Raw genomic sequence first — 23,057 nt, 5'->3', positions numbered from 1 at the left:
ACACACACTTACAGACCTGCACACAGACACAGACATACACACATACACTCAAGCACAAACACATGCACGCACACACAACAGACACACGCACGCACGCACACACACAAACAGACACGCACACACTTGATGGATACCTGAGCTGCTCTACATCACAAACTTTATTTTCACTCTATTTTCATTTTTCACCCCCACTTTGCATCCAGATTTGTTTAAAAACATATCAGTTACACGAAAATGTGCTCGCAACAACTTGCCCTCATCCACTCAGAGGAGTATTTCCACAGCCTCTCTGCAGCCTGGCAGGTCACCCCCTGCTAGATAATGCTCTCCTCTGGGATCTCTACTGCTCTCACCACACAGTTGACACCTTCAGCGAGGGCACCTCCTCTTCCACACCTCTACCACGAGGTCCCAGCCAAGAGGCCCCGACACAACGGACTAATGACCCCGTATCACTGTTGAGCCTGGGTCTGGGCCACTCTGAGCTGCTGTCATCTAAAGTGGATTAGCGTTCTTCTCAGCACGTTTCTTTTGGCAGCCAGCCAGAAGGGGGGGGGGGGGGTTATAACAGGTTCCTTCTTGTGTATGTATGTGTCCATGCGTGTGTGAATAATGTGTGTGTGTGAGTTAGAAGGGAATGAGCTCCATTTCTTTGTGGGAATCAAACACTGAAATGCAGTTTTTTTTTGTGGCAGCAGAAAAGGGGGAATGACTGACTGACTGACTGACTGACTGACTGACAGACAGACAGACTGACAGACTGACAGACTGACTGGTTGACTGACTGACTGACAGACTGACTGGTTGACAGATTGACTGGTTGAGCAGGTTTCCAGCGCTGGGTTCAGTCCAGCCAGCCTGGTTGTGTCTCTGGTCTGCAGGAAGCCTTCAGACCTGCCAGGCTCCAGTTGCTGCACCAAACAACTCTGCTGGCTGACTGGCTGCTTCCTCCCAGACCTAGCTTCTGAGTGGATCTGACTGACTGACTGGCTGGCTGGCTGGCTGGCTGGTTGGCTGGTTGGTTGGATGGCTGGCTGGCTGGTTGGATGGCTGGCTGGATGGCTGGCTGGATAGCTGGCTGGATGGCTGGCTGGCTGGCTGGATAGCTGGCTGGATGGCTGTCTGGCTGTCTGGATAGCTGGCTGGATGGCTGGTTGGATGGCTGGATGGCTGGCTGGCTGGCTGGATAGCTGGCTGGATGGCTATTAATCTGGTTGGATGGCTGGGGTTTGCGTTGACTGCCGTGGATTGTTTATGTAACTAAACGTGATGATCAACTTGCAGTCACAGATGATCATGATTCATATGCTGGGATATCTTCAGTTATAGAATAGGGTAGATTCATTAATGATACTTAATGTGTATCTAGTGTCACCGTATGTGAAGCAATAAGTAATACTGCATGAAATCATTGGTTAGATTGTCATTTACCTTCAGGCCTGTGTGCTCGTGTATGTAAGTAATGCGGATGAGAATGTAGTTGTGTGTGTGCACTGTATGTGTGTCTGTTAGAGGGAGAGGGAGAGAAAAAGAGAGAGAGATTGAGATATCGGGAGAGAGAGAAAGAGAGAAAAAAGAGAGAGAGAGAGAGAGATTTAATTAATGGCTCCGGGTCATGGGTATAATGATTTCTTCATGGACCTAGTCAAATGGCCTAGGCTACATTTGAAAGGGGGAAAATGAACTTGAACATTACATTGACAGGGCATTTACTGAATATGTAAACACGTCTGGTTTTATGACAGACTCTACACACGCTGCCTCCAAATGACCCACTTTGTATTCACTCAATGCAAATATCCCACCACATCGTTACTCGTCTGCCAGGGAATGGCACTCCTCTATGTTAAACAAGGGACCATATCATATGTTCATTACGTCAAACCATTACATTACACCCGCTGTTGTGTATTGGCCAGACTGGCCCAGTTTAGCAGGCTGAGACTAGCCAAAACCAGCCCAACCCAGCCCAGCCTAGTCAAGTCTAGTCTAGCCTAGTGAAGCCAAGCCAAGCCTAGCCTAGAATAACCAACTCCAACACATCCTCATCTATCCTTGCCCGTGGCTCGCACACACTCGCACAAAACAAGTCTGTCACTTCAGTCACAAAGGTGCAGGTGTGTTTTTTCTCCAAGCCTATTCACACACCACGATGAAAGCCATGTCCAAAGCTACTGCTCGACCTCTATTGTGGGGCAGTTTGAAAAGCAGACCCACACTCACATACACAAAAATAACAACAGGACACCCCCCACAGTGAGAGGACTGAGTTGTAAGAGTGGTGGAGGGAAGGAGGAGGGGAAGGGAGGGGATGGGATTGGAGGGGAGGAGAGGGGAGGGGAGGGAGGGGGGTAGGGAGGACGAGGGGAGGGGGGAGGGTGTCTGTGCCTGGGTCTGGGTCTCAGGGTGGGAACAGTGTAAAGGTGAATCTGTCTTTTTGTCAGGAGAAGATAAAGGCGCCTTTTGAAAGGGCTGTGTGTGTTTTGTTCTGACGAGGGGCATTGGTGCTGCAGGCCACAGGGTGATCGAGGTGGCGAGGGACAAGGGAGAGAGCACGGACTGAGAGGCAGAGTTACTCGCCCCTGGGAGGGAACTGTGTCACTACACCGCCACACACAAAACACACCGTATCACCTACATGGTCTGTATGGAAAAGAGAGGGATGGAAAGAGAGATAGAATGGACAAAGAGTGGGAGAGAGGAGCGCAAAGAGTCACAGAAGTAGGGGGAGAAAGAGAGAGAGAGGAGGAAAGTGAGAGAGAGTTGGAGAGAGAGAGAGAGAGAGAGAGAGAGAGAGAGAGAGAGAGAGAGGAGAGCTAGAGAGAGAGAGAGAGAGAGAGAGAGAGAGAGAGAGAGAGAGAGAGAGAGAGAGAGAGAGAGAGAGAGAGAGAGAGAGAGAGAGAGAGAGAGAGAGAGAGAGAGAGAGAGAGAGAGAAAGAGGAGAGAGATAGATGGGGTTCTCATGGACAGTGTTGGAGGGATGTTTTACTGCCATTCCAGGTCACCTGCTCCTGTTCTCCTGGTCTTCATTTCACCTGAACAAACATGCGTGGGTATCATCTATCCTGAACTGATTAAAACTAAGATTAGTTCAGAAACCAGTTACACATATCGGGTTTGCAGACCACTTACAGTTCTGGAATGAATCAAAATCCTAATGAAACATTTGGTTTTCAAAGCACTGATACTGAACTTCCAGTTCCGTTAGACCTGATAGTTTCCCTTCCACAGTCAAGCCCTCCGACCCACCTTCAGGGCCTGTTCCACAACAGCCAGCAGGTCCCATCAACAGCACAGCTGCAAAGCTTTTCAGCACAAAAGTGGCCGTCTTCTCATCCACCGCCACAGGATAGCCCTCCAGTGTCACTGTGTCACAACGTTGAAGGACCTATTCTTCAGACGGACCCCAGGTGACACAGCAGGTTCTATTAGTCCCTCAATAGGACAGGTGACCCCCCCACCCCCTTGCCCCAGGAAAAGGAGATCTCTTCCAGACTGGGCTGTAGTTGTGGCCTGTCTGAGGACCCGACACTAATTGGTGGGATCAGATGACACGTCACCTCCCTGTTAAGATCAGGAGGGGCTTTTAAAGGGGGAAGACACTCTGCCAAACCTCTTAAGAGAGAGATAGAGAGAGAGAGAGAGAGAACCCTGCTTGGTGTGGAGCTGCAGTCTGCAGTGCTGTGTGTGGTGTAGACAACCTCACACACCTCTGTTAGGGTCAGCAGCTTGAAAGCTAAGGGTCAGGAGGTCATGTTACACAACCTCATGAAGGAAGGTCAAAGGTCATGATAAGTATAGACCAAGAAGAGAGATGTTCTGTTCCTCAAGCCTCATTGCTGTTCTGCTGTATTTATTCCAGAAACGCAAATCTAATAGATGGCAGATGTAATCTTGTGGATGAGAAGGGGTGAGTTGCTAGATAGTCACACAGATGAAGCGTATACTTCCTTAACTGTTATCTCTTCCCTGTTATTGATGCTATCTCCTTCTGTGTGAAATGTCTATATGAAATAATCCAAAGAAATTAGCTACTGTGCAAATCACACGGTTTCCATTATCAGTGTTGAAGACAAATGTGACTAATAACAGCATCATTTATCTAAACACGAAGGACTGTGATCCATAAATTGTCGGGTATGATTACATCACCTTTAAAGTGTTGAGTGTCATAATAGATTTGCAATGATAGACATCAAAATCAGTTAATCCTTTTGACAAAGTGGAGACAAATGGTTGAATGAGTTCTCTACAATAATAGTGGGCTAAAAGTTATGACTCGCAGTGGACACAACTGGTGTGTGTGTGTACACATCTGTGTCTGCATGTGCATATATCTGTGTGTGTGTTCCTGTGCACAGATGTGTGTGTGTGTGTTCCTGTGCACAGATGTGTGTGTGTGTGTTCCTGTGCACAGCTGTGTGTGTGTGTGTGTGTGTGTATGGCAGGAAAGAAGTGTCCATTGTCTGTATTTCTATTTATGTTGTACTCTACAGTACATACCAATACCACCAACGTAAGATTTACAGTTCATAATAAAAGACTATGATCACAGTATTCCTCCAGTGTTCACATACAGTCCTCTACCTGGTGGAACCTCCATTAGCTGACCTCAGTGTACAGTTCATTGGTCTACTCACAGGGCTAAATGGTTTTAACACATTACTCCAGCTGCCGTTATTTATCACACGCAAAATGATCTTGGACACAGTGATGTATGTTATCAGCACTGACAACGATAACCAGGACAATAATTATAGAAAAGTGGCATCATCCATCACGGTCACTTATCAGGCCAGCCATCAGCCCTGAAGCCCAGGAGAGGAGGCCTGGCTGGGGGAAGAAACGGCAGCCTGGGGGGGACTGGTCCAACCACTCCTGGGACACGCACGCACACACACACACACACACACACACATAAGTATAGTCGCAGGTACATTGATACACACATGCTGATACACACGCACATACACGCACACGCACATGGACACACACACAGAAAGTAATAGGTATACCGAGGCACACACGCAGACACACACAAATGAGCACACACACACGCATACACACATATCTGCCCGTACACCCCAAACCCCCTCCCTTCCCCAGCACACCTTCCCTCAGATACACCTACATGTCTGTGCTCGACTGACAGTGAACTTGAACTCTGGACCTCGCGAGAGCGGAGATGGAGGGAGGAAGAGAAAGAGAGAAGGACGAGGGGGGGAGAGGGAGCCGGGGTGAAAGGTTGTGTAAATTCCAGAAAGCCCTCAGGGTCGAGCTTTCCCAGGAGATGAGATTGACCTTTCTCTATCTCCTGACCTTTAAACCATGACCCTGTGATGTATGGGGTCTGGAGGGAAAGGGGTCGGCTCCTCCTCCAACCCATTCCCCCGATTTGTTAATCAGGCCTGTCAATCACATGGACACACAACACACCAGACAAGCCACGCCCAAATTCCACCAGTCAGCGCATGAAGGAAATGCAACCTCTGAATCTCTGTTGTGAGTTCAGAGGTCACCTTATCAGTTCATCGTAAACCGAGTCTCAGGCAGAGGAAATATAACCTGTCACAAAGAAATGGGGGTGAACACCATGTACAGAAACAAATGTATCAGCAAGGCCTAAATAAGGAGGATTTATGCCTTCTCCACGACTCCCTTGCTTACCCCTGCATGATCATGAATAAGTTCCTTTTGAACATGTAGGATCATTAAAGGGAGTGTACCACTGTTTTGTTCTATTTTAGCTAAGATGTTTCTCTACAAATTCGTGTGTGTGTCTCTCCGGAGAGCGTTGACTGCTCTACTTACCAGGAAATACTCTCTAGAAAGATATGTAAATCTTCAGCCACCAGAGAGAACTGCTGTGGCTTTCTTACCCAGGAAAATAGGAACAGATAACATCGTTTCTAGGTCTTGCGACTCCAGTGATTGCGTGTGTGTGCGTGTGTGTGTGCAGGCATGTTTGCGCAGTGTGTGTGTCCTTTCTCAAGTCCAGAGCCCCTCCTTCCTCTTGATCTCAGAGACAAAATATGTCGTTGGAGACGTGAAACCCCTCCCACTTCATTCTCCTGCTGAGCACTCCACCCAGGACCACCCTCCCTGTCGCTCTCTGAGCTGTGGGAGATCCTCCGCCCCGCTCCCCTGTCCTCCTGTCCTCCCCCACCCCTCTCTTCTCCCCCCTCTCCTCTACTCCTGCTCCCTCTCCCCCTGTCCTCCTCTCCCCTCTCCTCCTTCTCCCCACCCCTCTCCCCCTCTCCTCCTCTCCCCTCTCCTCCTTTTCCCCACCCCTCTCCCCTTCTCCCCCTCTCCCCGTCTCCTCCTCTCCCCTCTCCTCCTTCTCCCCACCCCTCTCCCCTTCTCCCCCTCTCCCCCTCTCCCCCTCTCCCCTCTCCTCCTCTCCCCTCTCCTCCTTCTCCCCACCCCTTCTCCTCCTCTCCCCTTCTCCTCCTCTCCTCCTCTCCCCTTCTCCTCCTCTCCTCCTCTCCCCTTCTCCTCCTCTCCTCCTCTCCCCTCTCCTCTTCCCCCCCAACATTCTCTTCCTCTCCTCCTCTCTCCCTCCACTCAGCACAGCGTTTATCAGCCCCTAAGTGACGCTGACAAAAGCGATGGTCGGAGATTGCCGTCCTGACGGCGGTCAGTTCCCGTCGTATCGATCACGACGGGCTCGCTCCCTGAGTGGCCCGGCCCCGTGACAAAGGAGTCTGCGACACTACAGTCAGGAAGTCGATACGGTGATAAACAGAGGCCTTCGTGTGGGCCCCGGATCGCCACTTCGCACAGTAAATCACCACAACCAGGAAGAGAATAAATAAATAAATAAGTGAATAAAGGAACAAATGAATGAATAACTCAACAAAAAGAGAGAGAGAGAAGGGGGTGGGAAGAAACATGTTTCCTTGTATTTTTTTATCCAGCCTGCTCCTAAGTGGGAAAGTGAGCATATGTTATGGAAAATGAGCCTGTAAAATGTATTTCTTTTTCAATAGCTCAGGGAACACAGTGTCATTCGAGATACTGCCTTTATGCACTCGTAAAGAACACATAAAACACACATAGAGCTCTCGTAAACTACTCACAGAGGTGGGATTTATGTAAGGGCTCAGTTTCGAACTGAGAACGATGCTGTGTCTAAACGTTTCTGATTTATGCATTAATGTTGTGTATCGATGAGATTCTTGAACACTGAGAGATGAAGTCTGATTTTTAATGAACTGGCTGCTTTAGAAGGACATTAGTCACATGATAAAGAACACACAATCCCCCTAATGCAGAGCTCAGTGTGTGCCACTTGTAAATTTCTATTCTGTAGATAGACAGTCAGTGCAGTCACTAAAGATTCCCATCTCTCTCTCTCTCTCTCTCTCTCTCTCTCTCTCTCTCTCTCTCTCTCTCTCTCTCTCTCTCTCTCTCTCTCTCTCTCTCTCTCTCTCTCTCTCTCTCTTTTTCACTCTATTGTCCCTTGTCTATTGTCCCTTGTCTCTCTCACACACCCTCTGTCTTCCTCTTTTTCTCTCTTCTTCTCTCTTCCTCTCTCCCTCCTCTCCTATCTCCATGAATGTGTGTGCCATCATGCGTGACCCACCATCATCTGGCCTTGACTGCTCTCATGACACCACAGTCACACATAAAGTCAAAGGAGGAAGTGTTTCATAATAACCCAGGAGGACGCCGGAGTGACAATGGAAACCCAGCGATGACAGAGGAGAGGAACTGTGCTGATCACCGGTGAAATCTTCACGTCCGTGTCGCTAATGAGCGTCGGCCCAGTGTGCCGCAGATACGTGAGCGACAAGCGCCGGAGTTGGACTCACCTGAGACAGAAACGACTGGATCCTGTAACATGAATAATTGATGCTTTTTTTCCCCCCTCTCCTTTGGAACAATGCTGCCTAAAACACTACAGAGGCTCTGGCTAAACTCTTTTGAGCTTTTTTAATTGAAGGCCTTTCGTCCTTTCCTTTCATGTTCCCACAGGCGTTCTGTCTTCAAGCTGCACTCCCTGTCCAGGACTCCCCCCGTCAGCGAGCATCTTGTCGGGACACGTGCGTTATTGTTCGAACACCTGCATATTTGTGTGATTGGTGTCATATAAACACACCACGGCGTTCCATGCTAGAGGTCTTTTACCTGTAATTATGGCATGGCTAGCTTTTCCACGCCGGGACGCCTGCCAGCTTGCCTCGGTTTTATGGGGCTTCTGGTCTTTTCTTGTGGTTGTCGCGTTGCAATTAAAACTGTCTCGAATCGCTGGGTGGCAAAAGGCGCTGAGACAGATTCAAGTACACACACAGGGTACACACATATATGTACACACACACACACACGCACGCACAAACACACACATAAACACACAGAGTAGACTTTGGCTGGGGGCGATGGGAATGCGTATGATATAGGAAAAACATAGTTAATTACGTCTGACAGGTATCTATTAAAGTGCATTCTTAGCCAGACATTGGAGGTCTTCTCACATATAATGCTTTCCATTTACACTTCAAGTGCTGCCCGTGAAAACCAGAGCTTGTGAGACGAGTTGCATTCATATCTTTCCTGCTTCAGACTATCATTGAGGGAGCAGAGCAATCACAATGAATCAAACTTAAACTAGTGGCTCACAGAGTTATTTAACCATACATGCTCCTGACCGTGAAACCACACTTGATTCAGCCACATGACAGAATTCCTGTTTATTTAGGACAATGGTGCCGTGATTATAATTGAGGTACGTTCGCGTGATTTAATCTAAGTGAATGGACAAAGTAAAGATGCTCTGATTGCTACATGTGGCACTTGAATCCTGACCTGGAGGGGAAACGTCTCCATTAGCTGAAGTGTTCCTGTGAGTCCGGCTTGTGAAGAGTAGTGGGCTTGTCGGGGTGTCCGTCAGGGCTGCTCCGGGTTGTGTGTCTCCCTCTCTCCCTCTCTCCCTCTCTCCCTCTCTCCCTCTCTCCCTCTCTCCCTCTCTCCCTCTCTCCCTCTCTCCCTCTCCCTCTCCCTCTCCCTCTCCCTCTCCCTCTCCTCTCCTCTCCCTCTCCCTCTCCCTCTCCCTCTCCCTCTCCCTCTCCCTCTCCCTCTCTCTCTCTCTCTCTCTCTCTCTCTCTCTCTCTCTCTCTCTCTCTCTCTCTCTCTCTCTCTCTCTCTCTCTCTCTCTCTCTCTGTCTGTCTGTCTGTCTCTGCCTGTCCCCCACTCCCCCACCCACACCCCCCTATCAGTTGAAAGGGTTTGAGGATCACTCAGATCTGGGGATGGGAGGTGAAGGTGTGGGGGCTGTGATGATGGTTTTGTAATCTCTGCTCTGTCTCTGTCCACATTCTTCAGAAATGAAAGAAGACAGTAATTATTTCCCAGGTCTGCAACCTCAGGCCCCAGACATCCACCTCAGACAGTGTGGCCAGGTTCCTGCATTGAGGTCCAATAGTAAACTGGAGGCCACATGGGGCACACATTAAGTTCCCTTCACAAACTACCTACACAAGCAACCATTTATCAGGGTAAACTTGCAGATTCACCTACAGTTAACTGTATGCATGAGTCTGTTGCTAACGTCAAACAGCTTCAAACCAGACCGGACAGTTCTCCACGAACCTAACATGCCTGAGGTGAATCCAATCAACCCGCGACAGGAATGTTGGGCTGCATTCTCTCTTCAAGAAGCTCAGAGAGGTGAAAGCCGTTGGGCTTGTAGCTACCTTGGTAGCCATTTCCCATGTTTTGGTTTGAACTGCATCAAAGTGGCATGGGGAACATATATTGTGGAGGATTAGTGTGTAAAGGACAGCCCTAACCCCCATTCACTGTTGGCACGGCCTCCGCAGCCTAGGCACAAGTGAGTTTTTTAATGCATTCCATTTAACTTTAATTACTCCAATCTCTGCGAGGGCACACAGGAAGAAAGGCCGGGCGTTTGTGCCGAGCAGATTACCCAACTGCCCTGCCAAGTCCGCACAGCGCTGCATCCTAAGATAGAATTCAAATTCAAATGTGGGCTAAAGAAAGTGCAGCTGTCACCCCTCTGGCCTGCGAAGCCCCGACCGGATCAAAGATGAGCTGTCCTCCTCCTCTGCCCGTGTAAAAATGAGCTGTCCTGCCCGTGCCAGTGTCTCGTCCCCCAGGGGCACCTAATCCTCCTCTCCTGACTCCACACTGACAGTCTGAATAAAGGCATTAAACCCCGCAAAATAATTACCAATTAAAACTGGGGGAGAAGTCATCAGGTACTGAGGGGAGGAAGGGAAGGAGGGATGGAGAGAAAGAGGGATGGAAGAGACGAGACAGAGGAGGACGCCGCCACAAGGTTTCTGTGCCAAGAACAACCTGAATCGCTCCTCTCTGGTCGGTGATTCGGAGGTTTCGGATGAGTGACTGACCTCACAGCGTGGTATCAGACCAGGAACAGACTTCTGAAGGTGCCATGAGTTTGTGGTTGTCTGAGTGGGCCTCTGACGGTAGTTCCTCCTGACAGCAGAGGATCCTGAGATGGGTAAACATGGGAGGATCGCAGGAGTAGCTCCAGGGCTCAGGACCTCTCAAGCACCTGAATAGTTACGCAACTTGCAGGGACACCGATCACATTTTGTGTGTGCGCGCGCGCGCGCGTGTGTACATGCAAGTGTGTGCATGTGTGTGCATGTGTACGTATGTGTGTGCTTGCGTGTGCACGTGCGTGTGTCTGATCGGGCCGTTTGCAGACTAGCGTGCCACCAGCCCCGGGGCCCTAATCCACCAGCGCCACACGGCTGAATCCAGGTAAAGTGATCCTAAAGCCTAGCATCCCTCTCCCTCCTGTGTTCTCTCTGCTCCCTGCTAAGCCCTGGCTATTAGCACTGGTGGAGATCAGACTGCTCTCACATCCACTCTAAAGACCAGGCTGGAGCAGGGCCGCTGCTTTGACAACTTAATCTCTTCTTTTAAAGTGAATAAAAAAAAATTGAATTGCCATGTGACAAAGGAGTGTTCTGATTTGACCTGAACAATCTTTCACTTCTGGGTCGTTGGAGACACACTACTCCTTGAACCTGCATCCTCACCCTGAGAGAAACCAGGCGTCACGTGGCTTCACATTGTCCACGTGAGTCAGATGGCTGAGCGGTTAGGGAATCGGGCTAGTAATCCGAAGGTTGCCAGTTCGATTCCCGGTCATGCCAAATGACGTTGTGTCCTTGGGCAAGGCACTTCACCCTACTTGCCTCGGGAGAATGTCCCTGTACTTACTGTAAGTCGCTCTGGATAAGAGCGTCTGCTAAATGACTAAATGTAAATGTAGAAGGCAACACATGCGATGCAATGACTGTTTGTGCTCCGAATTATTGAATGGTATGCAGAGAGGATTATGAACGCCAGGGTTCACACAGGTACACCAGCAGAGCAAATAAAAACAAATGTACATTATGTGATGTGTGTGTCCTCTCGATAGTAGAACGTCAAGGCAGAAATTCTTGCGCCCTGAAGAAGTGGCGTGTCTCTGAGCCCGTCTTGACACGCATAGCTAACTGAGCCTGGAAGCGTGACAGACACATCCTATAAATCAAGCTTGTATTTACATATGTGTTTATCACTCTGCTTTCGATTACCAAAGCTGATTGAGCAAGCTAGGTCTCGGAGTCGGTCTTTTCAGGACCTGCAGCTAACCGCCTCTCCTCGCTAACTGCCTTGGTATTTCATTGATGTTGATCTTATTCCCCTGGGGACGGCCTGCGATGCTGATGTGACTTGCCTTCCCATTTCTGTTCCGATGCCAAAATTACCCTGGGGTTAGAACACTGGGCGTGGTTTCTCACCGACATGCGGACACTGCCTGAGTGTGTGTGTGTGTGTGTGTGTTTGTGTGTGCCCATTCTATGGAACACATAATTATGGCTTGACGGCAACTCTGAGTCAAATATATAGTATCATTGGTTGTACTATGCACCTATATATACCTTCAAGAGAAATTCACAACTGACCCCAACATGGGTGTTCTCTCTCCCTCTCTGGTGGAATGAGTCAAAGATGACATTTGATCTTTACCTTTTCATTTTGGAATTCTAGAACTATGTTTTAGCAGTCAAATATTTTGTCTTGATTTGTGAGCGGGGCTTTTAAATAAAAAAAAAAAAAAATAAAATAAAAAAATGTATGAGGCTTATTTACTCAAATCCCCCTTGGGCATTACTCTAGTTCAACTACTGTATGTTTCCCTGGAGTCAGAGATTCACTTATGACTCACTTGAATCACCCACTCAAACGTTGAATCATCTTCAGTGAAACAAATGTGCCTGTGATCATTGTGGCCGAACTTGGCTAGCCTAAATAAGAGACCAACTGTATATATTACATCTCAGCTTTGTCTGTAATTATAACCATCACAGGAAACAATGCCAGGTGTTTGTGGATTTATACCTTGTGTAGCTTCCTTCAGTGAATTTGAGTTTGACTGACAGGCCTGTTTGACATCTGAGGAACTAGAAGAACGGCTTCTGTCCTGTGTGTTCTGGACAAACTCACACGTGTGTGTGTGTGTGTGTGAGGACAGGGTGTGAGAACAAAAGAGAGAGGGTGGGGAGAGAGTGAAAGTCAGGCTGCAGCAGATAAGCTGGTGTGTGTGTGTGTGTTTGAGAAATGTGCACGTGTGTTTGGGAACGAGAGAAAAATAGTGAGATTAAATAAGATAAACTGAGTTTATCTTATTTTTTTTTCTGCTGTTTTTCTCCACTCAGGGAAGGCTGTTGAGCACTTCAATCATTCAGTGTTGGCAAAGACAAATATGATGAGTTTTTTAAACATATGGCATCTGAAAAACACATTAAGTATTTGTCAGAAACGTAGTGACACCTCACCGCTTTGGCTGGTTGCTGACGAGGGGCAAAGGGCAAGGTTTTCCCTTTCCACCAGCATGAAAGAGAGGGAGCCTTCAAACCTCCACAAGCCTCTTCATTAGACTCCCCACTTCAGTCGTAATGCATTTCTCGTCAAAAGCTGGGGCACAATAAGTTACCCATTCACAGGAAGCCAGCGAGGTGGGGGGTGGGTGGGGGGGGGGGGTTGGAGGCAAGGGACAGAGGGTGAGGAGGAAAAAAGAAAAACATATGCCTGTGCCAAACCCTCTTAAAGATAATTCGCATTATTCAAATAATTGCCCTCTGAAGGACAACTACACCATGTGAATGGTCCTCCTTCAGGTGCAATCACTAGTAGGAGCGGGCAGGCCTTGCTTTCTCACTGACCGCCATTGTTAAAGGAGCCATTCAGTGTCAGGGTGTCTATCTCTCTCACTCTCTCTCGCTCTCTGTCTCTCCTTCTTACACTCTGAGGGGAAAGTCAGAATAGGTGAGGCAGTGCTTTGCTAAACAAGGTGTGAAAGAGCCTTTGCGGACGTATATCGATGATACCCTGCAATTAGAGCAGGTGCTGTGCATAGCATGCCCCTGAAGATAAGCTACGTTCAGTCGGTAATGGCGGTGCGGTGTGCTAGATAGATACATGACCTAAGGCTTGCATCTCGTCAAGTGTAGAAGACGGGAGGGTGGCAGGGAGAGAAAGGACATCTTTTGGCAGCCCTTCACCAGAAAGTTGTCAAAAGGGGGAGAAAGAAACAGATTAGAAAAACTATTGCTATTTTCTCAACAGTCAGCAGCAGTGGTTAAGGGTGTGTTCACCTCCAGGGCCCCCTGCCTCTCATATTTTATTCATCTGTGATCACAACTAATCACAAGAGAAATGAATCAATAGCAACGCCATCGGGATGCTGGGATGGCACCCGCACGTGTTGCTGCCACCCAGCACACCACTTCCCTTCTACCCCTCCCTTCGTCCACCCAACCCTGCACTCCCCGCAGCCTTGATCCCCATTCCTCCCTCTCTCCATCCTCTGACTCTCCAGGCCTGTTGTTCACCCACGTCTAGGTGAAGGGTTTTTACCCCCCCAACGCGCCAGGCTTGGAGCAGCCCCATATGGCTGGGATCAAAGGTGGGGCCGGGTGCACGGTTCTGCTTGGTTGCCAGCCACCGCTGTTAATTAGAAAACAAGATCAGAGGCGGTATTAAAATCCAATTAAGCCTGTATGAACAGATTGCCAAGTGATGTTCACTAATGCATTACTGAGCACCATGCAAATTTTTGTGGAAGCGTTTGGCTTTGTGGACGCATGTGCGCATGTTGGTAGTGGTGTGCATGAGGGTGTCACCTGCTACCTTGTCAGCCCACTGGCACACCCACAGGATGTTTCCCCTTTAATGCATGATTTCATCCACTGTCAGGCAGCGGACATCTCAGAAGCTATGAAAACATATTCAGATTGGTTCTCTCAAACACGATATGGAATTATCGATCGCCCTCTAATCATAATGGTCTTCATTGTCTCCTCGCACAGAGCCAAATCATTTGGATTGCTAACAAATTGAGAGCATGTAGGGGTACTGAACCCGAGTCATTTAGATGTGTCGTCTCCTGTACTGCATTTATCTAGTCCATCAGACCACACAACCAATCCTGATAGCCAAGACTCAAACCAATCAGCCAGGACAAATTAGCTAGTTTGAGAGTACTGAAAAGGTGACTTACTACAAAAAGCATTAAGAGGAATGTTGCCATGCTCGTGATTCATTAGTGGCTCCCAGGCCATGAGACCCAGAGGCAGACAAGTGGATCCAGCTGGTGGCCTGTGGCCTCCATGCAGCCATGTTAGTGACAAGGGCTGTTCACAAGGCCTGAATAGAACCACGGCGAGCTTCAGAATACCATTCTGATTGGAAGTCAGGAAGCACATTCTCAAGAGACGGAAATTGCTACCATGTAGAGCAGCCACACAAACTTGGCACAATGTCAACCATGCTCAGAGGGTGATTGGTTTTATTCATTACATGACATCAGGCCCAAAGTATATACACCAACTCAAGCTTGAATATACTGTGTGTATATGAAAGTGTCTGGGACCAACCATCCCGATTTATCAAATTGGCATTCATAACAGTATAACCCAACGGCAAAGTTTACAAGACTGAACGATAACGAACGTGAATAAAAATTGTTTTATTGAAAGTTACAAGACATCATTGCAAGTTGGTTTGGTCATCTCCCTGAGCTTGAAACCTGAGGTGGAGGAAAACATCCATCAGTGTAAGACCTTGTGAACCCGGGTCACCTGTAGATGGTCAGCAAGTTAAGCCTCAACACATGGGTGCATGGAGCTTACCTGGAAAGGGCAGGTTTACTTGGATGGAAGCCACGGCTCACATGGAATCGTTTGGGCTTCTTGCCTTGAGCTCCACTGGAAACATCAGGTGGATCCTGTACCCGAACCTTGTGGCCTTTCCACATCGGAAGCTGAGGAGCCCATTCATCGCTTGAGACTGGTACGTAAGGGTAGGGCATCCGCAAATAGAGGGAATCTCTCCAGTGGTCGGTGCCATGCTCGTAGTTACTGCTGAAGTGAGTGAGGGTGCCTGGAGGTAGTTTCCCTCTTACAAAGGGGAGATATTGGTCCTCATGGCTTGACCAACGGGGCTTCAGTGGTGTGGTTTCAGTAGAGTCCTCTTCAGAGCGCTGTGGTTGAGGTGATTCTTGAGACACGTCAGTCTCAAAGACTTCCTCCCCGTGCTCATACTCGGCCTTCAAGTGGGAAAGTTCACCAGGTACAAATTCACTGGAATCTGTGGGGGGCATCGGATCAGGCTTCTGTGACCACATCCTGACTTTAGGGGCCCTCATGGGTTCCTCCTGCTTGGCGGAAGAACTTTGAGAGCCCTTAACAGGTTTCCTCACACCAAGGCTTGCGTCTTTAAACTCTGGTCTCTCAGCTTTGCCCTTCCCAGAGATGGTGGAACCCCGAATACCAGAGCTGACAGATGCTGCATTCCCAGGGAGGCCTGTATAAGCAACAGCCGCACGATGCAGAGAGTCTGAGGACTTTGAACGGGCTGGGGAAACCCGAGAGCCATGTGATGGGGCAGGTTTGGAGACGTGGAGAGGGGCAGGTTTGGAGACGTGGAGGGGGGCAGGTTTGGAGACGTGGAGAGGGGCAGGTTTGGAGACGTGGAGAGGGGCAGGTTTGGAGACGTGGAGAGGGGCAGGTTTGGAGACGTGGAGAGGGGCAGGTTTGGAGACGTGGAGAGGGGCAAGCTTGGAACGGTGGGAAGAGGCAGGCTTGGAACGGTGGGAAGAGGCAGGCTTGGAACGCTGGGAAGAGGCAGGCTTGGAACGCTGGGAAGAGGCAGGCTTGGAACGCTGGGAAGAGGCAGGCTTGGAACGCTGGGAAGAGGCAGGCTTGGAACGCTGGGAAGAGGCAGGCTTGGAACGCTGGGAAGAGGCAGGCTTCTTCAGGTTGATGGGTATGCCTTTAATAGCTGGTTTTCGCACACTGGGGGCAACATGGCCCGGACTTGAACCAGCAACCAGTCCTGTGGCAGGGGAGGCATGCACAGCAGTCCTGGCAAGACCAGCAGCAGCTACCTTCTCCTCTTTCTGCTGAGCCCCTCCAGCAGGATACGTAGGTCTCAAGACAGTAAACAAGGAAACAGGGGAAGCATTCCTGGAGCTGCTACTGGGTTTCTTCCTCAAAGAAAGCTGACGGCTCAGAGGGAACCTCTCGTCTACAGATTGGTTGGTGACCGGACCTGGTCCATAGCCACCATTGAAAGCACCATGGGCTGGGTTCAAACTTCTCAGAGGAGACCAATGTATGCCTGGAGGGAGTGAGAGCAAGACGTGAGCGATCAGGCTGCGGTGTGTTCCACGGTGTGTTCCACATGTGCAGTGTGTTCCTTCAGCCTGGAACTTCTTACCTTGGTCACCAGCATAGCAACGAACACTCCAGCTCAGCAAAACCAGACAGAGTCCGCTGTGGAAGACAGAAACATTTAGTATTTCATTTCATTTCTTTACCACTTTCTCTTCTCCTCCTCCTCTTCCTCTTCCTCCCCCCACAGTCTGCACTTTCATTGACAGTTAACCCTTGTGTTATCTTCGGGTCATTCTGACCCATCAGTCATTGTGACCCACCGTCGTATTGCGACAAATTTACCGCATACAAAGACAAAGTGAAGCATTTTCTTTTAACAGCTAGGCTGTCTCAGACCCCCCACATTGCAAAGGTTAAAAGAAAATTATTTTAATTTGTTTTTGTATTGGGTAAAATTGGGTAAACACAACGATGGTTCGTTATGAACCTTTGGGTCATGTGACCCGAAGGCAGCACGAGGGTTAACACACCATTTTCAACATCCAAATAATTGGATTAAGGCATTTAGCAGACGCCTTTAGCCAAAGCGACTTACAAGAAAGAGCTTTACAAAAGGTGCATAGGTCAATGATCATAAACAACAAGAACAATGTGGGTAGCCAAAACATGAAGCATACATTGTGAAAAGTAAATACGAGCATCACCTTGTCATGAGACTGGCAGCCATGATGATCCAAAAGTAATAGTTCAGGTAAAGTCAGGTAGTTTAAGTAGGTAGGCTACATGTGGTGGACAATCAGAATGTGATTACATGATGGAGAACAGCTGTTGATGGAGTCTGACAGGAGGGCAATTGTTAACCCTGTAAGACCCCTGGTTGTAAAGGTACAACTTTTAGCTCTCTAATTGCTAATTTCTTTTTTTTGAAAGACCACATTTATCCAATGGCATTGCAAGGCAAGACAATAGGACCCATTGGCAATGTAAATGCTAAAAAGAAAAAAAAGAAAAAAAGAAAATAATAAAGAAAATGCTATTTATTTGTTTTTGTATTGGGTAAAATTGGGTAAACACAACAATGGTTCGTTGTGAACCTTTGGGTCATGTGACCCGAATCCAAACAAAAGATAACCCCTCGCCCCCCTCCTATGTCATTTTTGCACAACTATTAACCTGCATAATATTCCCTGTAAAAAAAAGCAGAAAAGTTGGTGTATCGTGAGACTAATCATTCTTTTAAAGTGGGGTCTAAACCAAGGGGCATTCAAATACAAACACTGCTGCTAATGAAAATATATCATGGATGTGTTGAACTTGCTTTATGATAACGTTTTCCATCCTGATGTATCGTTATGTTTGAGCAGTGGCCAAACCAAACAAAATCAATACAGCATCCATCACTCTGACATTGCTTGATGTCGTTAATGGACAGTGGGCTTCCTAATTCATTGAACAAATCACTTTCCAAAGACTCTCCATTGATCTTTAATTAGGGGTGGCTGTTAATCACCTTTATGACTCTCTACCTGGCACAGTAATAGCAGCACTGCAAGGCCAGACTGTGGCCTCTGCAGAACAGCAGCATCAGCAAGACTGCATGCTTACTGCAGTTCACTGTGTTTGTTGTAAACACACTGTCGAATCCATCAGCCACTGTGTCTCGGATGTCTGATTCTCATTTAAAAGGTTTGGAAGGTAGCCTCTTGTAACACCGAATATGGTATTTCTTTGTCTGTTTTTTTTCTCTGCTTGGATGCGAGTGAGTTGACCGGAACCCCAGCTACAGTGAGTGCACAGTCTCTCAGGTTCTCTGAAGACAGAGTATAACCCACAGGAAAAAAAGGCAATTAAGTTGGGCCAGCTCCACACACCTGTCACAACACAGGTTAAGAAGGGATCAAATGCGAAGCGAGACAAAAACAGCGCCGCTCTCTCCCCCTTGCCCCTCAGCCGCTTTGAGTCGCCCTCTTTTTATCCTCTGGTACTCGGGACATAAAACAAGGGTCACCCCTCTTGTCGGACGACCCTTCCCCCACCAATCCTTCCACCTCCCTCTCTCCTCATTCACGCACGCCTTCATTAGGGGGCACACAGACCCTAGACTGCGAGCCTTGTCTGCCTTCCTGTATGGCTGCTGGGTCTCCATGTCTTCACATGAATAGGGCTTCTGCTCTTCATTCGGGATGGAACACAATGCCCCGGATGACAGCGTTTCAGATGGACTGTTTGTCAAGTCTCAAAGTGTATTAACGCCCAGGTGTTACTTACTTTGTGTCTTGTCGCTGGGATTCTCTTTGTGGTGAAGGTTGGGAAGGGAAAAAAATACTCTAAAGCAAGGGTCTCCACATTTCCCTGGAGAGCTACCTGGCTGTTTTCGCTCTGATCCCAGTTGTTAAACCCGCTAATTATTAGAATCCTGTGTGCTTGATTAGCGTGCCAGATCAGTGTTGGAGTACCTGCAGTTGTGTAGCCTTCCAGAAACAGAGTTAGAGACCCCTTCCATAACGTGTGACTATGACACAAAGAAATAATGTGAGGTTCCAATTCAACACAGTTTTGAAAATCATATTTTTCTTTGCTTTTGTACACATAAGGATTAACATTTGACAGTACAGTCAACTTGCCGAATGGCCTTCTTCAACGGATTGTTAGACAAAGAAAGATATCTCTTTCTCCTTAACCGTGTCATAGATAAAGAACTGTGAAAACATATTTAGATGTCTGACCATAAAAATACAGAAAGAGGAATCAAGGCAGTGTGTGGAGATAATAGGAAGAAGAAGAATAAAACCAGATAATATCTTCACACGTGAGTCCCTCTCATCTTTTCATTAAGATAGAAAAGAAACTAAACAAAATTTCAGATTCACCTTTGACATAAAAAACTGCCATAGAACTTTCATCTCCAAGAGAGAAATCTTATCAAATGATTTTCTGTGGAAGCTGTACAGCGTGAGAGCATTATCAAATTACTCTAATTGTGGAGAGATATCGATAGCGACTTCCGTGATTTATCTCTCCTCACAATCTCTCCTTTATTCTCAAGAGAAATCCTTCACCTGATCTGAACATCTATTGTGGAACGAACATCATATTATTAAACCACAGAGAAGTCCTCCATTTCCTTCTCCTATTCCACTGCATAGCTCAACGCTTCCCCCCCCTATCTACAGGATGTGTATGGACTAGTGTCAGACCCTACCCCCAGCCACAGCAAACTGCATCAGTTGCCTTGTGATTAACGCACAATAAAAGAATGTGAAGGCCTAAAGAAACAGCAGGAGAATCTGTCCAGTGAAAGATGACGAGGCCTATAATTAAACCAGTCTGCACACGATGAAGGCAGATCACACTGGCGGGCCATGGCTTCACAGCCAGTTTGTTTTTACGACATAATTACAGTCCAAATCAAATGAGAAAGATTGAATATTTCCCCACGACGAGCATGTGTCCAATGTCAACAATGGCGTAGGGGAACGGTGGAGGATGGAGCGCCCGGGGGGGGGGGCTGGAGCCAGCCACCCCACTGCAGTAATCTACCTGTGTCAGGTTGCTCAGAGGAGGTCTGACTGCTCTGGCAGGACTCGGATGAGGGATGCCGGGGAGAGGTGGATGGATGGAGGTAAGAGGGGCATAAGGTGAAGAGGTGGATGGAGAATGAGTCAGCACAGAGAGACAGAACTGAAAACACGGACGAGAGCTTGAGGAAGGGGTTGTGTAGGAGAGGGAGGGCGAGGGACACCACTGGACACGCGAGGGAAAGGATTAGAACGAGCTTTCATATGCAGGCGGAAGGCAGGGGTTTTAGCATGAATATAAATAAACGTTACGCTTGACTCTTCCTCTGTAGAGAGGTGTCAGGTAGAGTGTTGGAAGAAGCGCACTGTTGCAACCCATGGAGTTGTTTCAGCGATAAAAACAGGATCAGTGTTGTAAGGATGAGGACAAATCTGCGCGAAACTGGATTAGATCAGGTGGCGTTCCGCTCTGGAGTCAGGGGGGGCCTATCATCACAGCTCATCCTACCAGACTGCACTTTCAACAGGGATGCTCCTTGGGTGAGTGGGCTCAAGTAAACCAGAGTGTTGCAACATTGAACAATAGACTCCAGTTTTTCTGTTACTCTTGTATGAACAATGCAACCCAGCAAAGGAGCCGATTATAGGAGAGCCTCAGTTTAAAATTTCTGGTTTGAAATGCGTAGCTTTTAATACCGGATGACACGGTCTAGTCTCCACTAAAAGTGAAAAAAAAACTCCCCAGTATGTCGTACGCATTTCCTGTGCTTACTTCCACCATCGCCAAGACCACAGATCCTTTGTTCTGCTGGGTCCGAGAGCCCTCCAGGGAACGGCGTCTTCCCCTGCTCACAGCTGGTGAGTGACCACCGTGCGACCACACTGCTCGCTGTCACCCGACCGCCTTTCTAAACAGCTCTCTCTCCACCCTCCATCCCTTCATCCCTCTCTCCAGTTCCCAGGGGCAGCAGCTGGGCCTTATTTGCTCCGGTCTCCCTCTCTTCCGCCCCGGGGGGGGGGGAGGGGGGGCGTGGCCTAGCCTGCCTGTTGGGCGGCCGACGTGTGATTGGGCCCTGGTCGGGGCCAGCAGATTAGTGAGTGTCTCTGGGCTGGTGAGGCTCCAGGGACCTGGTGCCCTGTGATCCAGAGGGAAGCCAGGACTGTGGCGGTTCTGTGTGGTCCAGACCCGAACCGCCTCTCCCTCTGACACCCTGTTCCCCGAGGACGTGGTTTTTCTCCACACGGTGATTTCAGAACTCTCCCTCTCTCTCCGGCTCTCTGTCGGAGGCCACATCTCTCTGCCCGGTCCTTCCTGAGGAGGAGAAGACAGGACTTCCTCACCACTGTCGCTAGAGACCACTTTTTTTCCCATGATGTTTTTGGTGCAAACGCACGGTGGCCCTCCGTGACGACGTCTGCTTAAAAGGGATATTTTTAACTGTATGTCAGACATGAACTATGACATTGGCTGTTGGTGGCCAGAGTGGCCCTGAAGGGATGCCTTTAGGGGCATCTGTGTGGCCTGTGATTATTGCAGCGTGAGAGAGGCGGGAGGTCGGAGGGGTTAAACCAGCACCGGGGAGGCAGCCGTAGATGGGAGCTCTGGGAACGTCTTGTCTTTTCACCACAACATGTCTGTTGTCCAGAAGAGCAGAGACAGAATCGGACCTGGCAAGCAGATGTCACCTCTAAGTCACACACACTGTGGAACATAGCACGCAAGCATGCACACACCAACACACCCACACACACCCACACACATACAGGCACACAGACGCACACTACACAGACACACACATGCTGAGACGGTTGAGTTGAGGTAAGAGTAGATTCCTCACTGTTTGCCTTTTTCATACTAACACTCTGACAAACACACGCTCATTCTCTCTCTGTCTGTCATGCAACGCCATGTCCTAGAGGCAGAGGCGAGGACAGGCTTGACTAGTGTTGGCTTCACATCAAGACTTGTCTAAAGAGCGGCTGCTCTTCCTGCCAGAACTCATTTATCGAGAAGCAGTCTGGGACTCAACGGAAAATTAAGGGTAATGCCCACAGCAAACACCAACAGTAATACTGTTACCTTGCAGTTTAACATACACTTACGAGCTGCTGTCAGTCTCAATATCAGCTCCTGGAAGGTTCCGCAGGATAAGTGCATGTGAATTCGTATTCAGTATGGAGTATTTCTTTGGTCTGTTTGTTTTGAATCACCAAACATTTCTTTGTCAAATGAATACAAATGAATACAAACGAACTGTCTGTGAAATTATCTCTCCGCCTCACCTCAAGAACCCTACAGCAACAGGTTCTGATTGGCTCACATTTGGAACCCTGGATCTTTTTCTCTTGTTTTCCACCATGCAGACCGAGCTGGCTGGATGGAATAAATACCACACAGAAACTGGTCACCACATACAGCTCTGGAAAAAATTAAGAGACCACTGCACCTTTTTCTTTCATTTTAAAAAAAGTTGAGAAGGACGATTCTGCGTGAGGAACAGAAGGGTAAAATGTGCAGTGGCTTCTTAAATTTTACCCTTCTATTCTTCACTCAAAATGTTCCCTCTCAAATTTTTTAAAAATGAAAGAAAAAGTGGTCTCTTCATTTTTTTTTCCAGAACTGTATACTCCCAGCCTGCCCTCAAGAGCAGGTCTTGGTGATTGTTAGAATCTGAATAGGCCATGGAGTGGGCTGGGCTGGTGGTCCCCTTCTCTTAAATCATTCTTCTCACTGAAAAGGCCCACCTGCTGGATAACAAGACGCTGGCCCAACAGGAAATGAGGTAATGAAGTTTCTCGGATGGTTCACAATGGGAAAAGTGTCCAATACCATAGAAGGGGCAGGTGTTATGAGGGCACCATAGAATCACATAAGTAACA

At 48.3% G+C, this 23,057-nt stretch overlaps 1 protein-coding gene across 1 annotated transcript; it reads right to left on the bottom strand.

Annotated features, from left to right (window-relative positions):
- Positions 1-14,996: 14,996 nt before the first annotated feature.
- LOC134024474 (proteoglycan 4-like) lies at positions 14,997-17,462 on the bottom strand. The gene is made up of 4 exons (XM_062466920.1): positions 17,364-17,462; positions 16,763-16,818; positions 15,175-16,663; positions 14,997-15,071 (listed from the first exon to the last, which is right to left on the bottom strand). The coding sequence occupies exons 1-4, from the start codon at positions 17,384-17,386 to the stop codon at positions 15,032-15,034; spliced, it is 1,608 nt and encodes a 535-aa protein (XP_062322904.1). The 5' UTR covers positions 17,387-17,462; the 3' UTR covers positions 14,997-15,031.
- Positions 17,463-23,057: the final 5,595 nt, after the last annotated feature.

This window comes from Osmerus eperlanus, chromosome 8 (assembly GCF_963692335.1).
Source record: "Osmerus eperlanus chromosome 8, fOsmEpe2.1, whole genome shotgun sequence".
Lineage (NCBI taxonomy): Eukaryota > Metazoa > Chordata > Actinopteri > Osmeriformes > Osmeridae > Osmerus > Osmerus eperlanus.
Note: the sequence above shows the minus strand (reverse complement) of the source record. Positions and strands in the feature narration are given on the sequence as shown.